This window comes from Eucyclogobius newberryi, unplaced genomic scaffold, assembly GCF_026437365.1.
Source record: "Eucyclogobius newberryi isolate DKJ021-1_F unplaced genomic scaffold, fEucNew1.0.hap1 SCAF_11, whole genome shotgun sequence".
Taxonomy (NCBI): domain Eukaryota; kingdom Metazoa; phylum Chordata; class Actinopteri; order Gobiiformes; family Gobiidae; genus Eucyclogobius; species Eucyclogobius newberryi.
In genome coordinates this window covers 1948787-1968803 of record NW_027315735.1, presented here as the reverse complement: position 1 = coordinate 1968803, position 20017 = coordinate 1948787, and the positions used below count along the sequence as shown (strand labels likewise).

General features: G+C 39.7%; 1 protein-coding gene across 1 annotated transcript in view; it reads left to right on the top strand.

Moving 5' to 3' along the window:
• Window positions 1–20017, top strand: part of fstl5 (follistatin-like 5) — a 359931-nt gene that overhangs the window by 186359 nt on the left and 153555 nt on the right. The window contains exon 6 of the mRNA XM_072434789.1: window positions 1562–1682. Within this exon, the coding sequence (XP_072290890.1) occupies window positions 1562–1682 (121 nt within the window). The remainder of the gene's footprint in view (window positions 1–1561; window positions 1683–20017) is intronic.

Below are 20017 nucleotides of genomic sequence, written 5' to 3'. Positions count from 1 at the left end.
AGGTATCGATATCGGCCTAAATGTTCCATATTGGTGCACCACTAGTTATATTTAAACCATTTTATCTCTTCTTCTGATATAGCTGGCTCTGTGCTCTTGTACACAAACTACTACTTTTGAAATTAAATATTGGAAAAAAGTTTATTTGTCTTTGTTTTCCAGGTATTATCAATGACAAAGTTTTTTTTTTCTATATTATTCTTTATTCAACAGGGACATTTCAATTGAGATAAAACAAAATATAAGGATTGAGTTATATTTGTAATGCACTAACACACTAATTTAATATATTGTATAATATATTTGTAATTTGTTCATTGAATTAGCTTTGTTGATAAAATAGGCAAATCAATAAGATTTCATCACAGCCAATTACAAAAAAACTGTGTGCATTTAACAAATACATTTAAATGGATAATGGTGACATTTAAATGAATGGACTGATGGATCTATGTTACCTTTAAACACGCCTCTAGAACACAATATATTATTTCGACCTTGTGTTATTTGATATTTTCGTACCCAATACGTTGTACAAATACAACGTGTATTCAGTATACTTGATTGTAACCATGGCATTCCACTCACTTAAAACAACCTTATGGCAACAATAAAGCACTTTAGATACTTCACACTTATAATTAAACTGGAAGGCTTTTTAATAAACACTTTACCTTTACAGAATCATCTCATTGTCGCACCGAAACCTTCCTTTCCATAATCCGATCCGACATTTGTCCATCAAAAGTCAAAGCGCACGGATAAATATATGATTACGGATGACTTCTAAATTTCTTTTGAGTGGAAGTTTTAGTGATCCTCCTGATGGAACGTCATGTATAAAGCTGTCTGGTGTCATCAGCGTCCTGACAGGCGAAGGCGGGTGATGGATGCGCCGGTGCCGCGAGGGCCGTGCGCACAGGAGCCCAGATGAGAGGCCCCCGGTTCAGTCGCGGTGACAAAATATGCGGCTATGTGACAGCTAATCCTGGTGTGCGTCATTAACAGTGGCATCCAGCGCTCCGGTAGACACAATGCAAACGCGGGTGATGGATGGGGAATGTAATGCTCAGTGTAGTTTATTAAGTCCAAGTGTCGTGTCCCGCGCACAACACTTTCACAAGAGTTTGAATGGGATGAAGAGGCTCTACTTTTGGTTACACAACTTGGGTAATATTAAATTACCCTGTGGCTCAGTGCAGACGTAATGGGATGGAAATATCACGGTGACGGTGCGGTTCAAAGACACGACATTATGCCCTGGGTAGAGCTGGGGATGAACTGCTGGCCTTGGGTTTTATGGACCAATCCTCTTCCACTGAGCTACTTTGGATACTTCAATGCAGTCAAATGTCTTTCTGAACCTAATCAGCTCTTCGACATCACTTATTTTACCACCAAAACATGTTTTAAACAGTCTTAAGTGTTAAATGGCAATTCCTCCACTGGTTCTATCCAACAATGGGTCAAATGCTGTTAAATAAAGGAGCAAAAACCAATCAGAAGTATTCCAATAGGACTGGTCAGCAGAAATAAATAATGCTATGTGTTTCTGTTGCAGGTGATCAAACAGGAGGGTCTGTCCAAGGAGAAGAGTGACTGCTCTTTGTTCGACCTTCTCAAGTACAACGACATGAACGACGACGAACACCTCACCAAGGAAGAGTTCTACACCGCTTTCGGTCAGTCAAGATTACGCCTTTCCGAGTTCATGTTTACATTTCATCTCAATCAATCACGCTTTGCCAATGGTCTAACGATTCTAGATGTTGAAGTTGTGAAAAAGCTTTGCATATTGCAGTTATTCATACATTGAAAAAGCAGGTTTATTGTTAACAGGATGGTAATTACGGGAACGTATGGTACAGTTTGTGAATATGAGTTATGAGACTAAAGACGAGTTTGATCCAAGTTGCATTTGCATAATTGGCTTCTGATTTAAGTCAAGTTTCTATGGTCATTGAAGGACTCGTTTCCTGTTCCAGTGAGTCATCTAGCTGGGAAATGGCATGTCAGTTACAGCTGTAAGTTTCATTTAATAAATACTGAATGAATATAGTATAAAACATAGCAGTGACAAAGTGGCACCTTGTGGTACATCATACACAGAAGGATCCTTGTATCCTTGAATATTCTACCTTTCTGTGCAGTTTTCCCCTCCCCTTTTCCCCCACTGCAATGGCCAACTTCTCCTGAAAACTAAGTTACCTCAAATAATGTTGACTTTAAGTCCCACTGCGTTATATTTCATCCCATGCATGGACTCAAATATTGCATTTATTTCCTCACACTTATCCTCATTGTGAGCAGGCTCGACTCTCCACAGACCAGACTGCTTACTTGGCAAGTTTTTGATTAGTCTTCTAATTAGCTCATTCTAATTAAAATGGACTTATTCTGCATTCTTGTGGCTTTAATTGGCTTTTAAACATGCTTTTGGTGACCTTCGAAATACGTAGTTTTTCACATTTTCTTACTTGAAATATTGTCTACTTTCTAAAAACACACTTTATAAACTATCCCTCCATTTCCATTAGGCATGGAGAAGCTGTGGGAATTAACAATGAAAAAATAAATGAAGTCCTTAGGCAACGTGAATGTTGTGCTAATAGAGCCAAGTGTTTGTTGTGAACACAATTTGAAACGGAATGAATCCAATGAAATTTTATATACTTATACTTATATAAACGCAAAGGTCCGGATTTTTACCTGTGACACAACAATTCTGAGCGCTCAGAGGAGAAGACCTCGTAAACCGGATCAATGAAACAAGCATGAATGAAGCAAACTACAACCCCAGGTAACAAAACAAAATCTCAAGTTCAATGTCAATTTAGTCTAGAAAACCCACAAAGTGCTCACTTGTTTACCCATTGCTATGGTGATGTCAACAGCGTAGTGATATCCATAGGTTTCAGTCACGACTTGTCACAGCCATTTTGAAGACGTCACCACATGTTGTCTCTCCGCTGTAAGATAGTCATAGCACAGAACATTTAAAAAGAAAAGCGTCGATGCTTCAAGAAGACAGAGGTTACAGGCTTTGTCCTCATCTCCAATCGAGTCACTAACACTTAAAAGCAGTGACAACCTACAACAAACTTTAGTGGACATTTCCATCTGCTCTTCCTCGTCCACAAGCCTCTGCACCGGACGAGCCTCCAAAGCTTTCAAGAGCACGGACTTTGTGTCTGTCAAGTCAAAACATATGTCATCATTATAAAGTGTGGGTACCCAAAAGTAAAGTAGTCTACTGGATAAAGTTTCACAACTTTAACTGATTGAAAGGAATGGTATAACTTTCAAAGCTGGCCATACCCCGACCTCCACCGCTCTGATTTGACGGAAACGCGTCTTTTCAGAACTCTTTTGATTGCTCTCCAAGTTTGCTCTCTTCAGATTGTTTACTGCTGTTGTTGATTTAAAATCTTTGATGCCACGGTGTAAACAGAGAATTCAGCTCACTGCGGAGTCTCTGCCAAAAGAATAAGGTCACGCTTTGATTGTGGGCCGCGCTAACACTTCCCGAGCTCATTAGCCGCCGTAACAAAACTTACCTGGTGTCTGAGTAATATCAACATGCATGTTCTGTGTTTTATTTGGTCCCGGTGCCAATTTGTTTTCACCCGTCGTTCCGTCGCCTGACATTTCCCGCAGACAGGATATCCTCTGGCATTTGGCAGCCCGAGCACGTACAGAAGAGGAGAGAATTCATAATCGACCTTCATCTTCCCCAGACTTTGAGGTTTAAGGCGGATCTTAAGAAGACGGGGAGAGTAGTGGGGACGGGAAGTGGAGGGACGCAGCAATCAGTAATTTGGTTGATTTCATTCAGTTTTTAAAGACTTCCAAGAACATGTGATGTATAGTTTTACTTTCAAATTAAATATCATTTTGAAATCATAATATATGTTTCTTCTCTCTTTCCATAAGTCTGAGTGACAAAAGAGTTTCTTGTAATTTACCTGAAGCTTTCATTTACTCCTTATAATCTACTATTTTGAAATGTCTGAAATTGTGCAACATTATTGTAGGTTTTGTCTTTTACAACTGCACTTAACTGAATTTGCATGTTTATTTGAAGAACTAAAGCTGTTCGTATCGTATTCAGCGTGGTTATTTTTACAGGTTTTGGGAATGGCACAGACAAATACTGTACAATATTTAATCAATGTTAATGACCAGTGCTCTATAAATGTATCAGTTAGATTTTTTTATTACCTCTAAACCTTATAGCGTTTAGGATTGAACACCAAAAGGCAACAATTATTAACCAATTGTGCCACGTTTTGTGACAACAGTGAAAAGATGATGATGATTATGATGATTTAGCCAAAACAAAACGTACTGTGGAACAACTCTATATTTTGGTCACCACTGGTAAATACATTTATCAGTCTATAGTGTCAGAATGCTTTACACCATTTGATTGATTGATTTTGTTTTAATAACCGTTATTTAACCAGGTGAGAACGTGAAATCTGGGGCAAAGTGAATAATAAAAAACAAAAACGAAAAAAAAACATTTACACAAGACAAGAGGCATTTTACATTCTGCATCTTAAAATCTCCATTGATTTAACATTAGTAACAAGTTTGTCCATGAATGTAATTGTCAGGTTGCTTATATCGTGCCTTGTTACGACCTTTCATACATTTTGACCATGTTATAACAATGTTCCTTCATCCTTATCTTCATCAGTATCTTACTCAGAGTTGTATTTTGATGAATTCATGCATGTTAATCCTTCATTGCCCAACTTCAATGCTTCAATGCTCAGAAAATAGAGACTTCTTCTACTTCTAAAAGACGTTTCAGGAATATCGGGAATGTCGCTATCTTTCAAGGACGCAGGAAGTCTACGGTCTTACTTCCATTACTAAGCCGTATTTTATACATTTTGCAGTTTATAACGATCGCAACGTAAAAGGATCCACGCATGTTTTCGTTCTCTTAATAAGTACTAGAAAAGACGTCTGCCTAAACTGTGCACCTCGCTGAAGTCCAAACTGTCGCGTCCGCCTGTAAACTCCCGCCGTACATCCCAAACGTCAGCCCACCTGCGCACTGCTAATAAGCCCCTTCTGCTCTCACCTGCACGCGTGAATATTCAAAGCATGCACACTACAATGTTTGTCGAGACAGGAGATAAGACCACCAAGTCATGCATTATTCATCCTCTCATATGCATAAACTCCGAATCAATTTGGCCCGGCCGACAAAGCGGCGAGGAGCGCGTCTGGCAGGAGCCATGTCTTTTAATTAGATGATGTTACAGATATGAATGATGGCTGTCACGGCCGCTGATAGCCGGGCCCCTTGTCGAAGGCCGGGGAGTGCGTTTGACTGATGGCCCGGTGCATTCTGGGTATACAGATAAGTGCCATCTATCATAATGTCATTAACTTGTGGCGCCACGAGTGTCACAAAGTGTTGGGGCTGGAGTCGTCACGCTGAGGATTCAAGAGTCGGCAGCTTTTTGGAAGTAGTTTGATTGACAAATGTAGCAATACGTTATCGAAGCGTATTCACGTCAATCTGGAGCTTAAGCAACGGGACATCCATATACTATAGCATTTTGAAAGCATTCTTAAAGGTGCTCTATTGCACGAATACATTTGATTCTGTCAAGAGATATTTACTCTTCAACTGGAGAAAGTTTTAAGAGGATATATTTAAAAAAAACTAAAAAACCTTGATCCAGTTATTTCAGTACAGAATTCAGTTTTCTTTTGCTATTGAAACTACAGACAATATAACCTTGTGTGTAACCTGCTCGTCTCTTATTCAGACAAAAAATATTATACATTAATATGATACATTTAATGCCATATTGTGAATTGACACTTAGGAGTAGGCTTAATATACCTCAATGTTAATAAAAAAAAAAAAAAGACAAGATAAACTAAAACAAGTGTTTACTTTCTATTTGTTCCTGTCTTGTTCTGATAAAGTTCAACATTATTCTAAAATTGTTCACAAAAGGTTAAATTTTATATTGGAAGAATTACGAGGGTTTTTTATAGTCTTGATACTCAATCATCTATAATCATGTATCTAGTTTTCGATACTATACTTCTACTCTTCACCAGACAGAGTCCATAGGTGTGCTGTTTTAAAGCACTAACACCTTAAAACAAGTGTTAGTGTTTGCATACTCATACTTATCAATGGGGATAAATACCATTAGACTCAAGAGTAAAATCATAAATAACGATGTGGCGTCGTATGAAAAAGGACAAACAACAATCAATTCAAGGGGACATAGAGCTTTTCACCTTGTTATAATGGTATTTCCTCATTGTTACTTTACTCAAAGTGACAGAGGCCACGTGCATGTTTGGGTACTCTGGTATTGTAGTGCGTTTGAGAAAAACCCTGATTTCACCTGTCTGCTCTTCCTGTCCACATCCCTGTACTTAGTGGTGTTATTAACTATTCTAACTCCAGATCGATACATTTAAGGATCAAATGTGTTTTCTTTTGCCTACATTCATGTTCTTGTGGTTTGTGTCTGGTTTGAGTATTTAGTCATTTTTTTGCTTTGAATTAATGGATGCTTCTCACACCTTTTTTCTACTGGTCAATGGCAAATAATCTGAAACTTTACTGAAAACTGAAAAATACATATACAACAATAAAATCCAAGGGGTCTAACAGTCTATCATTTTGAATGGGAAGTCAATTGTTGAAGGCTAATTACATGAGTTTACAAGACCGTAAAACATAATCAAACCATAACTGTTTCCATCCTTCTATCATCTAAAACCATAACTCAAAGTAAATGGAAAACAATCTTACTGTTGTCAAAATTACACCTTTACAAAATGTATTGCGGGTGCGGTCAGGACAAACCTCGGCTTTTGTAAGTGTGCATTCTTCTGCCAAGGATCCTAAAAGCCCTGGAATTGGCAGAACATTCATCGTAGCTTTGTCTGTGGACCTTAAATGGCATTAGTTTTTGTACTCCTGCAAAGGCATTCTTGTCCAGACAATGGTTAGAAAAATGCCTGTGCTCAGTGCAATCTTTCAATACACTTGGTTGTATTTCATCGCCTTTTACTGCCTTTATTTGAAAAGCAGATTGCAAACCTGGTGTGGTCCAATTATAAAGAAAATGTTAAGAAGTAAGTGAAATAAGTTTTGAAATGATTGAATGTACAATATTTGTAGAACCGCTGGCCCAATACGTAGAAAAGAAAATAACCAGATAAAGGAATGGCTGCAGGAGAAAAAAAACTTTTTGGGTTTATTTGGCCAATATTTTGACACATTTCCAGAATTTCCCAAATTTTTGAGAGATTATGGATCATTTGTTGGTAACAAACTCTAAAACTCAAGTTCTTTGTTTCCATTATAGTCTTCCTTACATTTATTTAAGTTTGGCTGGAACCAGAAGTCCATGAACTATTTTATAAACATTTTCAGACTGATCCGTCTAACTTTGAAAACTTAAATGATGGCTGTCTAAAGAAAGACATTGCTCAAGATAACATTAGATGGGATTTCATACTTTACCTCACTATTATACTTAGAGATTGGATGTTTTGAAATTGAGTATCCTTCCAAAATGTTAACGGAGAGGAAAGTATAAAACATTAAGAAAAGCAGCCCCACTGCGTGATTCTGCACCGCCATGTTTGACAGTGTGTTCAGAGTCATGTGCAGTGTTACTTTTACACCACAAAAAGGCCAAAAAGTTCAGACCTGATAAGACCAGAGCACCTTCTTCCACATTTGCTGTAGGGCTGGGCAACGATTAACATTTTAATCGCGATTAATCACATTATTTCCCTGATTAATCACGATTAATCGCATTTTACGTGCAAAATTCAAAATGAATTCAAAAGAAGTGTAAAGTGCATCAGCATTTTTATTCAGTAGCAGTTAAATAAAATATGAAGTATTCACCACAAAATCCTGAGCCACAATCATTAAAGATGAACAGACTTCAGAGGGAACGTCAGAAACATTGTAATCTCATGAAACATTAGACACAAAACACATTTTAGGAGCAGCAGAACCAGAAAACACTTCAGTACAGTTTGTACATTCTTAGAACTTGACACTAAAGCGCCATAACATGAGTTAACCAGTTCAATACAAATACATTGTGTACATTTTAACTTAAACAATTCTACATGAACTAGTTCAGTTCATAGTTCATAATTCAAAAGTTTGAACTAAGTTCACAGCTCCAAAAAATGAACTAGTTCAGTTCTTTTTTTCAATATTATGCAATAATTGTTCTAAATTATTTCCACAGCCCAAATACAACCACAGCAGCAATTATTTTATTAGTTTATTGCTGAAAATATGTGTCGGATTTCATCTTCATCCAATTTTTAATCCTTACACAACCAGGATTTACATTCACATTGAAGGGACAGACTTCCCCATGTGTTGCTGTCCATTCAGCACCACACTAGCAGCAGTAGTGTTAGTGGTAGTACTAGTAGTAGTAGTAGTAGTAGTAGTAGTAGTAGTAGTAGTAGTAGTAGTAGTAGTAGTAGTAGTAGTAGTAGTAGTAGTAGTAGTGGTAGTGGTAGTAGTAGTAGTAGTAGTAGTAGTAGTATTAGTAGTAGTAGTGGTAGTAGTAGTAGTAGTAGTAGTAGTAGTAGGAGGAGGAGGAGGAGGAGGAGGAGGAGGAGGAGGAGGAGGAGGAGGAAGTGGGTTAGACGTAGGAAGTAGGTAGTAGTAGTAGTAGGAGGAGGAAGTAGTAGTAGTAGGAGGAGGAAGTAGTAGTAGTAGTAGGAGGAAGTAGTAGTAGTCTGCTGGGCAAAGTTTGCACATAAATGTTAGATTGTTCCCATCCTCACCGACCTTATCATAAAACTCACGTAACTGGTCGTAGGGCGACTCCTGCTGCTCTGTTGACGTCACGTTGCGGTCGCGTCAATGCTGCTTTTTGTTTTGATGCACATGTGCAGTGCGGTGCGACACGCGAAATCTCTGTCTCCGCGATCTATCGCCTCTACAACTGGAGCTCTCACACTTGCCAGACACAGGCTCTTTTTGGGCAACTTAACAGTGTTTTTTTCGCCTGGAAGTCTCTAGAAATCTGACTTTATTGAACGAAAATAAAAAGAACGAAGGTACCGTTCACAGACACCAGAATGAACGCGTTCACATTATCGTTCTTCAGCAGTAAAACCGTTCGTTCAGTTCACGTTCACCAAAATTATGAACGCGTTTATGAACTTTCGTTCAATGAACACGTTCAGGCACAACACTGTCTACGGACATGAGTCCGGCGCGTTGCGCGTCCGGTGCGTTTGTCTTTCTAATGGCTTTAGAACTGGTGCGGACCAGGGGAATCCGCCCTGCGTTAACGCGCGTTAAAATAATTGATCGCATTGAATAAGTGATGAGTTAACACGATAATAACGCGTTAACTTGCCCAGCCCTAGTTTGCAGTGTCCTCCACGTGAGCTTCAAACAGGACTTCTTATGTCTGATTTTCACCAATGGCTTCTTCTTGCCGCTCTTCCATAAAGGCCACATTTGTGTAATATATGACTAATAGTTGACCTGTGGAGAGATTCCCTGGCCATCTGAGTAGTGGATCTCTGCAGCTCCTCCAGAGTTACCATGGGACTCAGGGCTGCATCTCTGATCAGTGCTCTCCTTTTTCCAAACTTGGGAAATCTTTTTTAAAACCTAACTTCTTTAAACTTCTCCACAACTTCATCCCTGACCCGTCTGGTGTGTTCCTTGGACTTCATTATGCTGTTTGCTCCCCAACTCTTCTTATCAAACTTCATAGAACAGCTTCATTCATACGTAGATTAGATTTGTGGTTGTGACGTAGAAAGGTTTCAGGGTTATGCAAGCCACTGTAAATGAAAGAGCTGAGGAGAGCTGTTGGAAAATAGCAGATTCTTTAAAAAGTCCTCCTCAAAGACATCTTTTAAACTGATCAATAAACAAATTGTCAAAACTACTGTCAAAACTACCACCTAAATATAGACCCAGATCTATACCAGGACAAGCAAGACTATTCCAGGTCTAATACAAGTTGAAAATGTACAACTAAAACACGACAACACCATCGTTCACAGTAGTTCTAACCAAGATCTTTTCGAAGGGACAAACAAGTTGGATATAGACTGGAAATCAAGCCAACACAAGAACTACAGAGGAGCCCGGGTTTGCCACCAGCTGAACGACACTGTGAGAATTGAGGCAGCGGTTGTTCTTGAGCGTCCAGAGCAGTGATAAAGCGCCTGGTGCCACTCGGCGCTGTTGGGCTGTACTTCTCTGTTTGTTGTTCCTGGACTGCGGCGATATCGATCTGACCTCAGGCCTCTCCTGGCGGCACACTTCAGCAGACTGTGATTTGTGGAGAAGCCCAGACGATGGAGAATCCCGGACCCTCACAAAGCTATTCCATCATTGGAGAGACTGTGACGGTGAAGATGTTTACGGTGCGGATTTTAATGGTGAGAGTGAAGACCTTGGTCGGTTTCACTGTTTGTTTCAACTTCGTACGTATCATAGTAGAAAAAGCTTCAGTTGTAGTCATCTGGACTCAGTTTGAAAAAATAGACGTTTCGACTCTCATCCAAGAGTCATTGTCAATAACAGAATTTAGGTCGAGAACTCCGATATTAATACTGTTCTGTGGTAAGACCCGCCCATTGGGAGGAGCCTTCCTGAAGTAGAAAGAGTTGTTTGTTTCAACAGAAACTCCCCCCTTGTATCTACCAGATGACTACAACTGAAGCTTTTTCTACTATGGAACACGCCTGGACGAATGAGGGATTACACCGACATATTTCGTACGTATCGTTGTTATTCGTGTAGAAATATGATGTACATCCAGAGAACCTTGGGAGGACACCACATTTTAAACTGCCCATATGTAGATATTTTTTAAAAGGATTTTGGAACTGGATTGGCCAAGATTGTATAAGTTTTTTTTTTTTTTTTTTAGAGTTTTTTTCTTCTTCTTCTAAATAAGCGTTTTTATGAGTTTGTTATGTTAAATTAGTTTTTATTATTATTATTATACTTTGTGTATAATAATGTGTTGCAACATTGTAATTTGCCCCATTGTGGGACAAACAAAGGTTATCTTATATTTTAACTGTCAAAATATTGCTGCCATTTCTGTGACGTTTGTGGAACCAAATTCTAACATACATGGTTCAGGATTTCCAGATCATAAGTTTGGATATTTCTTCTTTATCGCCGGTAAACCACAATCTTCCTTAATGAAACTGTGCTACTATGAAAAGTGAGGAACATTTAGATGTAACTGCAATATCCATCTGATAAAGTGGTCAATAGTGACAACTTTAGACTTGGATTTCAGTTTTTTGTTGTTTTGTTTGAATTGTCACTTGCCATGACAACAATCCTAACGTTCCATCATTCTGAAATATTTAATAGTAAGACAATATAGGCCATCATTTTATCCGTATGATTGCGAAATAGGTTTTTGTCTTAAGAGGTTAAAAACAATATTTCTTATATTCAAACGCAAACATTAATAAATGGAGTGGATCAGTTGGAAGGGCATCTGACACAATTTCAAAATAAGTCTTGACACTACGGTCATCTCGTTCTTTCTTGTTCAAACATTCACATAGGAGTAATATGGACGTGGACATATATTTTATTGAACATGAACTCAGCTGTCACAAGACTGTCTGGGATATTTACAGCGTTATAATTTACAGCGTGTCCTTTTCTGCCATAAGTAATGTAACCCGTTTAATACACTAAGTGCTCAAAGGGCAGAAGCTTTGCTATGTCGTCTATTTTGGACCTCTCAGCGCATTTTAGACAAGTGCAATAAACTGTAACGCTGAAGGCCTCGGCACCTTTGCACCGCTGAAGGATGCCAGGGCTCTCACGGTGCTAATCAGAACGGCCATAAAAACCATGCCTCACAAATGACTCCAGTGTCGATGTTTATTCACAAGTTAAACTGCACCTCCAGAGGCTTTTTACAAGCGTTCAAGTGTCAGTCGTTGGGAGTGAGTGCCAAACAGATGGCTTTATTTGGCCGGTCAAGATGTGTTGGATCACAGTCTGGATGAGTTAACGTAGTGTGTCTCGATCATAATACTGTTGTTTTGTAACGTTGTGTATTGTATGTGTTGTGTTGTGTTGTGTTGTGTTGTGGCCGTATCAGCTCGTCAATGACCCGTCTCGCCTGAGCTCGGACGCTAAGCAGGATCGGCCCGGTCAGTGTTTGGATGGGAGAGCTCTGGCAGTACGAGGTGCCACATTGTGTCCTTAGGCAAGACACTTGACCCACACGGCCTAGTGTGAATCTGGTGTGTGCGTGAAGGGTTAGAGGTGGGGATTGGCAGCCTTACTTCCTTCAGAATCAGAAAGGGATTTGTTGCCATTGTGAACATAATTCATAAAATATAGCCGCAAGCGGCAATGATCGGCCCTCGCCACGCCGCCGCCACACCGCTGCCACGCCGCAAGAGGAGGGGGCGCTAACGCGCCCCAATTGTCCTTTTATTACGCCTACTGCTGAATCTGTGACGCTGTCACATGTTCTCCCCTTTGTTTTACCATCAAAAAGCTATTTTATTTTGAATTCTTGGCAAAATGTGCAGCTTTGCCGCACATACACCGTGACTCTTTGAATAAAAATGTGGATAACCTTTGATGGTCCTGAAGATGAGTCTCACCAAATTTCAGGTTAATAGGGCTAATGCCCTGGGGGGGAGGAGTTTGTGAAAGTCTAAAGTGTAAACATGTTCAGGCAATTTCCCCATTGGAATAACATGGGAGGTTTCGGTCATCACTACGGCAAAGCCATAACAATTATGACATGGGTCTCATTGACTTTTTTGATGGGGCCAAAATTGAGTTTTGTGTCAAATTTCATATAATTTCGCAAAACTAAACATTTAACCTCCATATAAAATCTGTAGGGGGCGCTGTGGCGCCAAATTAATTTATTTCACTTCAAGTACGTTTAGGGCAAAGAGTTTAACAAATGATTCTAATTTGACGCAATTCGGACTTTATCTGCGCAAACGGCTGAAATGTTAAATTTGGGAAATTTCTGAAATTCTTGCTACAGTTTGCGGCTTCGCCGCACAGAGACCGTGACAGGGTCAATGTAATTTGGATAACTTTTGATGTCCCACTCCTCAGTAGCATTTTCACCAAATTTCAGCTTTTTAGAGCCAACGCCCTGGGAGGAGTTCGTAAAAGTACGACGTTTGGAAAAACTCCCGAGTCATGCTTAGCCATTTTTGAAGCAATATGGCCGACATGTAGTTGGGTGGACGGCGTTGCCGCAATAATATTTTTTACTTCTCTTGTCACCATCTACCTCTGCGCCAAATTTCATGATTCTACGATCAGATTTTTTTGGGGTCATTTACTATCTCTCAATGCATTTTTTGGTACATTTGGGGGCGCTGACGCGCCAATTTTTTTTTATTTTAGAAAAGGGAAATAGCCAGAATGTAGAGAGGCACGATTTTTAGAGGTGTGCAAATTTTTGTGACTTTTCGTCAATGTTCACTGGGTGAAAAATAGGGGGGTTGGTCCCGAGAAGAAGAAGAAAGAATAATATTCCGATGCGAAAACAATGTTTCCCATTTTTCAAATATCATAAACTATACATTTTCGGAAAGCGCTCGCGCTTTCCTACCTCATGGTGTGGGTCCCTGGTCACTGACGGGTACTTTCGTTAATTTTGAGAGGGCTCCGCCCACTTTGTGTTTTTGGCCCTCTAAACAGTAATAATGTTCAATTTTTGCATTACATGTTTATATGCACGAAACATACAAGAAATGGGGAACATATTTGTGAGCTACTTAGGGCAAATGAGTGCTTTATATGTCATCCCAATGTAAAGTGCTCGTTTAGTGCGCACTTTTGCACGGGCTTCGCCCGTTTACAACGGTAATGTTCCATTTTCCTACTACTAATTAGTATGCACGGGGCGTGCATGAGTGAAGGAATGCGTTAGTGAGTGTTTGGAAGTGGGCGAGCGCTTCGCGCTCGATTTCGTGCGCACTACGTGCGCACTTTCGCAGCCGTGCTTCGCACGGCCTTACGAAATTAATAGGCCTCTCGCCAGCTTGTGGCGCTCGGGCCTAACTAGGAACTTACTTTGGCATTAAGACGCAACATAAAACAATGAATAATTTAGGTCGCAAAACATCAATGCCCCAAGGCAGCTGTGGCTACAACAGTAGCTTACCACCAGTGAGTGAATAATGACAAAGTACTTTTCATAAAAGCAACTTTTTAAATGTATTATTTGACAGTGTTGGGACGAGATTGGGCCAATGAGCTCGAGACGAGACAAGATTTTGACATGGTTCAGTTCACAATGTTGGCCTTACCATTTTTACTTGATCTGGCTCTGACAAAAAAGGATTAAGGCAGGTGAGATTCACACCTTGAGAAGATATAGTTCCTATAAGCATTACTACAATGACAGTAAAAATATAAATTAAATAAAATGTATATTTTTACTGTCATTGTAGCAATGCTTATAGGAACTATATCTTCTCAAGGTGTGAATCTCACCTGCCTCAATCCTTTTTTGTCAGAGCCTAATGTAATGAACATCTCACAAGATTATTTTCCACATGTGTGCGCAATCTTGTCTCGTCCCTAATTATTATCATTTTTATTTAGTTATTTTTATATATTAACACTGGTGTTAACAGCTTGTCTTCCTGTGGAACATGCTGTGAAACAGCTGACGAACTCGCCACCAGAAAAATGCTATATCTATCTAGCTATCACAATCTTTAGTCCATTTGTGTTTATGTTCAAATTAAATGAGAAACATATATCACAGGAAACGGTTAAACAACGGCACAGACATAATAAGATTTTAGGTGGGTTTAAAAAGAATAAAAAATATGTCTAGAAAAGATAAAAACACTAAACATAAAAAGAGTTTTTTCTACTCCTCAGTTTGCAGCTTGTCCACAATAACCTGCTATAACTGTATCCAAACAGGATTTATTTGTTGATTTCAAACAGTGCATTTGAAATCGCTGCTGTTGCCAGTCATAAGAGGCCTCGAGTGGCTCTGCAGCAATCCCAGCACTTTAATATACAACAGTGTGGTGTGTATTAGGTGTAAATTAGCACATGTGCAATAAAACAGTGAGAGCCTGTTTTGGAAAATAAACAGGAGAATCTCTACCTCCATTTCATCTTTCTTTGCTTTGTTTTATTCAATTGGCACGTTTTCCACATTTTGTTATGTTACAGCCTTATTTAAAGGCGCAATGGACGATTTTTCAGCGATTTGAGAACGTAGGCGGAAGTGCACATGCCACTCCCCCGCGCACATGACACTCCCCCGCGCACATGACACTCCCCCGCGCACATGACACTCCCCCGTGCACATGCCACTCCCCCGCGCACATGACACTCCCCCGTGCACATGCCACTCCCCCGTGCACATGCCACTCCCCCGTGCACATGCCACTCCCCCGTGCACATGCCACTCCCCCGTGCACATGCCACTCCCCCGTGTGGACTGATACAACACACACGTGCGTTTGTTTATTAGCGCAACGGAGCGCATCACATCTCTCGTCTCCCGTAGATTTCTGTCCACTTCTGAGTCAGCTCCAACTGTCTTTCTCCGTCTTCATTTTGCCCCGTACACTGAGGGAACTATATTATGATAGATCCATGCGCTTAGACACGCGGAAACGTGGGGACGAACCGCACGCGGCTGCAGGTGAGCGGTAGGTGCGTTTTATGATTGATAAGTAAAATTAGCTGAAAAAAATCGTCCATTCCACCTTTAACCATGGATTGATTCATTATTTCATATAGTCTAGAATAAGGCTGTAACATAACAAAATGTGTTGTTGAGAAAGATTACTTTGAAATCATATGGACACCGTTTTCAGAAAAAAAAAAAAAAAAACTGACCTTCGCTCCCTCCTCACTGAGTACCGGATTAGCATCAGAAGGCCCTGGGTGTCTACCGCTCCATGGCTTCAACACACTATTATTCACCACCGGTAGGTTGTACCTTAAACCTCCATTTCTGTTTAATGAATGATTCTATTTTAACAAAGATTTCCTCTTTAACTCGTCTCTCAAACCATCTTTTCTCTTGCTTAGAATCTTCACCTCACAGTCCTCAATAGAGTGCTTTGTGGCTTTAAGATGATGATGCACGACGCTCTGTGGTCCTGAACTCGAGTGTCTTCTGTGCTGATAGAGCCTCTTGTGAATTGTCTGTTTTGTCTCACTATGCACCGCTCTTACAACTTCCTTCACTGCATTGGACAGAATAAACGACATTGCTCTGTTTTTGTGGTGGGGGTTGTGTTTTTGTGTTCATCTGTTTTTAATATGAACCAGTTTTTGTCTTAAGGTGTTGCCTGGTTTAAAATAAACAGAGGTTTTTATAATAGTGTGTTGAAGCTCTGGGCCCTGATGCTAATGAGGTACTCAGTGAGGAGGAGGAGTCAGTTCACAATAGGATGTAGAGCCCATTACAGACTGTTTGGATCCAAAGAAGAGAAGTCTCAAGGGAAACTATAAAAACACCTTATCAGGAGGTCCTACTCAAAGTAGGATAAATATCTGACAAAGCAACAATCTTTCCACAGAGACAAGCAAGAAGCAAACCAGCAAAAAAAAAGACTGTGCACTGTTAAGCCTCTTCAGTAGTACAATACAATTACATTTATTTTTAACAGACCAACACAATCTCTACACATATCAATGTCTACATTTGCACATCTTGGGTCAGCGAATGTCGTTCTAAAACTGGTAAACGTCCTATATTTGGTTAAAGCGCAACCGTTTTTAACCACATTTTGCACATTTGCATCATGTTTGCATATAAAAGCCATCTTCCTCTCTCTAGCTGAAGTTGTTCTAAATTTGCATACAGAATACTTTATTTTGATTTGAGTAGATTGAACTTGACAGGTTAAATTATGGAGTTGTGCCAAGAAGACTTAAAAGAAGAGAAAATGGTGTTAGACTTTTGCAGAGTCTGAACTCATCTCGAGCACTCTGCGTAGTCTTTTATTGAAGTGTTTTGCTTTTGACAGCATTTGTGAGGAACCTTGTAATGCTTACTCCGTTTTAGATTTTGAAATTGTCTATCTTTGCAAAATAGGTCAGTTTTGACTATTACAAACTGCTCACATAAACAAGAACCGAACTGTGTTACTACACGTGTAAGTAGTGAATGCTAGTGCACATTACGCAACACATTAAAATACATTGGAGTTTACTGCAAAGAAAATAATGATTAAGGACTACAAGCTGTAAACACGGTGTATAAAAATATAAGAATCAATAGCGATGCCCAGATACAATTATTTACAATTTAAGTATGTTATATGAAGGAGAGAAGTCCTTGTTGAAGCCTTGGAAAGTGGTAGAAGAATCCAAAAAGTTTCTCTAATAATACTTGTCATTTCCTCTTGGATTCCTTTCGATGACGTTGACTTTTAGATCGTTATTTGTGAGGCAAGTATTCGTGAACTGTTTTGCTAGAGGACAGTCCAAATCTTTAGTTCCTATTGCATATCTATTCGTTCTTTTAGTTTGCAAAAATCTGAATCTGATCAAGATCGTGTTCTCAATACAAGATCTTTCCAGACAGGACAGATTCCATTTTTACTTGACAGGACAGAACCAAAAAAACAAACCCATTGCACCAGCGTCGAGCACAATTCAAGGAAATTTGACTCAGGAGTGCTTCTGATCAAATTGTCTTTAACGCTTCAATACGGATAAAAAGAACAAAACTACGCCAACGCAACAGTAATCTCCAAACGTCCATCTCCGCGCCGCTCTCATCCCCGCTAGTTTCCATTACATACACTAATTCGCACTTTCGCTCCAACTTGACCGAGCAGAAGAAACACATTGACTTTTCATTTCTCCATTTGCAGCCGGATTAAAATGAGACATCTTCTATCGGCGGCGCTCCTCCTCCTTTGGGACGCGTGATTCCATTAGAGTTCTGCTGCCGTTCCTCCTCAGCTCCGGCTCGGGCACAATTAAAGAATTGTCAAAACCCCCTGTTGAGATTTCCATTCACGCTCAGCCAGCATTGCTATTAAATGCCTTTGTAATGCAACTCATTTTCACAACCGCCGCTCTGATATGGCCCAAATGTATTGTAGAGATGTGAAGAATGTGCTTTCTTTAAATTTATTTCACGTATTTTCAAAGTACAAGGGCCAATTTCCCAGCAACAATGCAGCGAGGACGAGCCGTCTGAGGTTGAACGACTAATGTTTTTGTTCTGAAAAGTTGTGTCTTGACTTTCATGGTAAAAGGGAAAAGCAACAATACATGAGAGGGTGGATAATCGTAAAGTTTGGTTTGTCGCCCTTGGATCTGATGTATATGTTTAAACGTAGCTACAATATAATGCAAGTGTTCCCCATTGAATTGACATCGAGCGTTCCCGCCCAATATGACTGTTTCCCGACTGTATCTTGGTTCTGTATATGGATATGTAACTATCCACAGTAGTATAAGGAATTTTCTTCAAGTGTTGAATAATTTTGGGTTTAACTTGTTTAATTTGAGATCTTTTTACATGTGGTGTCACATGTCTCACTGCAGGACGACATGTCCAAAAGTATCATACGTTTCCTAATATGTTTATGGTGTTCAAGACACCGAAGAATCATTTTTTTATCAACTAGAAATGTATTTTCTTAGGAAATAAAGCTGTCACCCCGCAGGACATCCAACTGGTGCACATTCAACGTTTTTCAGAAAAGTAGCATTTTACAAAAATAAGAATATAATACATTTGACCCTTAGATTTAACCCTGAAACCCAGAGCGTGTACATGTCCTTAAAGATTTAGCTTTAGCAAATCATTTAGTCACACTGCAGGCCATTTGAGTGTGTTTTGTTTGGTGAAGAAGTTACGCAACTTAATTCTAAAACTGTGTACTTTGTAGAAGACGTTTTTGTGCTTTATGAGTTGAATTTTGGACGTTTTGAAATTAATTAATTTACTCAAACATTCATTAATTACGTTTATTACACATCTGTAGAAATTGTGGAACAAATCTGACTGTTGTTCGTGAAGATGACCACAGAATAAGGTAGAATGGGATAACTCCAGACAACAATCCACTTGCGTAGCCATTTGAACGAAACCTCAAGTGCTTTGACCTTTTTGGCAGGCAGAGAAAAGGCTCGTCTTTCCTTGTATCATTTTTCTTGACTTTTTTTGAAATGGAATATATAAATAGAAAATGAGTCATTGGTGCCTTTGCCAGTAAAGTGCCCCCGATGACCAGTCCATGCCTGAGTGACCAATCATGTGATGGACGGGTTGTCTTTTGACCCAGGGGTCCCCGTGGGTTACCTCTGGGTCTGATTGGGGTGGGCCAATACCTTTTCACTTCATTGCGGGGTGGGTTGGATTATAAAATGTTGACCGCCGTATCACACGCTCCATGTGCATCTTTGCGTTTAGCTGCGTTCTACACCAGGGCCATAACTGGACGTCGCATGTATTTTTCCACATGTCATTTATCACAAACACTCTGCAAACACTCGGCTCGACCTGAATGTGTTTAGTGTCTAATCCAATTTTTTTTTTTTTTTTTTAAGGAAGTAAATACTACTTCCTTAACCGTTGTTAACGCTAAAACTACACGTCCCACAATGCCGCTAGTGGCAAGTAAGACACGCGTTTGCGCACTTTACAGCACTTACGCACCTCAGAGCAGAGGTCTGAGCGAAGACAGAGACATGTGGCTTTAGGAAACACGTGGAAGAAAGAAAGAAGAAGTTTTATGGATGTTAGAGTTGTGCTGAAAGTGGAGCTAAGAACAAGAAAACTAACTTCTGTGATGATGCTCTGTGAGGGAAACATCCTCTACAAACCTGGACAGATCAGGAGCCACAGGCAAAAACACAGGTCAGAGTGTAACAAAGTCTGAACATGACTGTGTCCACACTAATGTGACTGAACACAATAACCTCATTTGAGTCACCACATGAATCAAGATCAGCTTAAACTATTAAAATAGCTCATATTGAGTTTGAGCA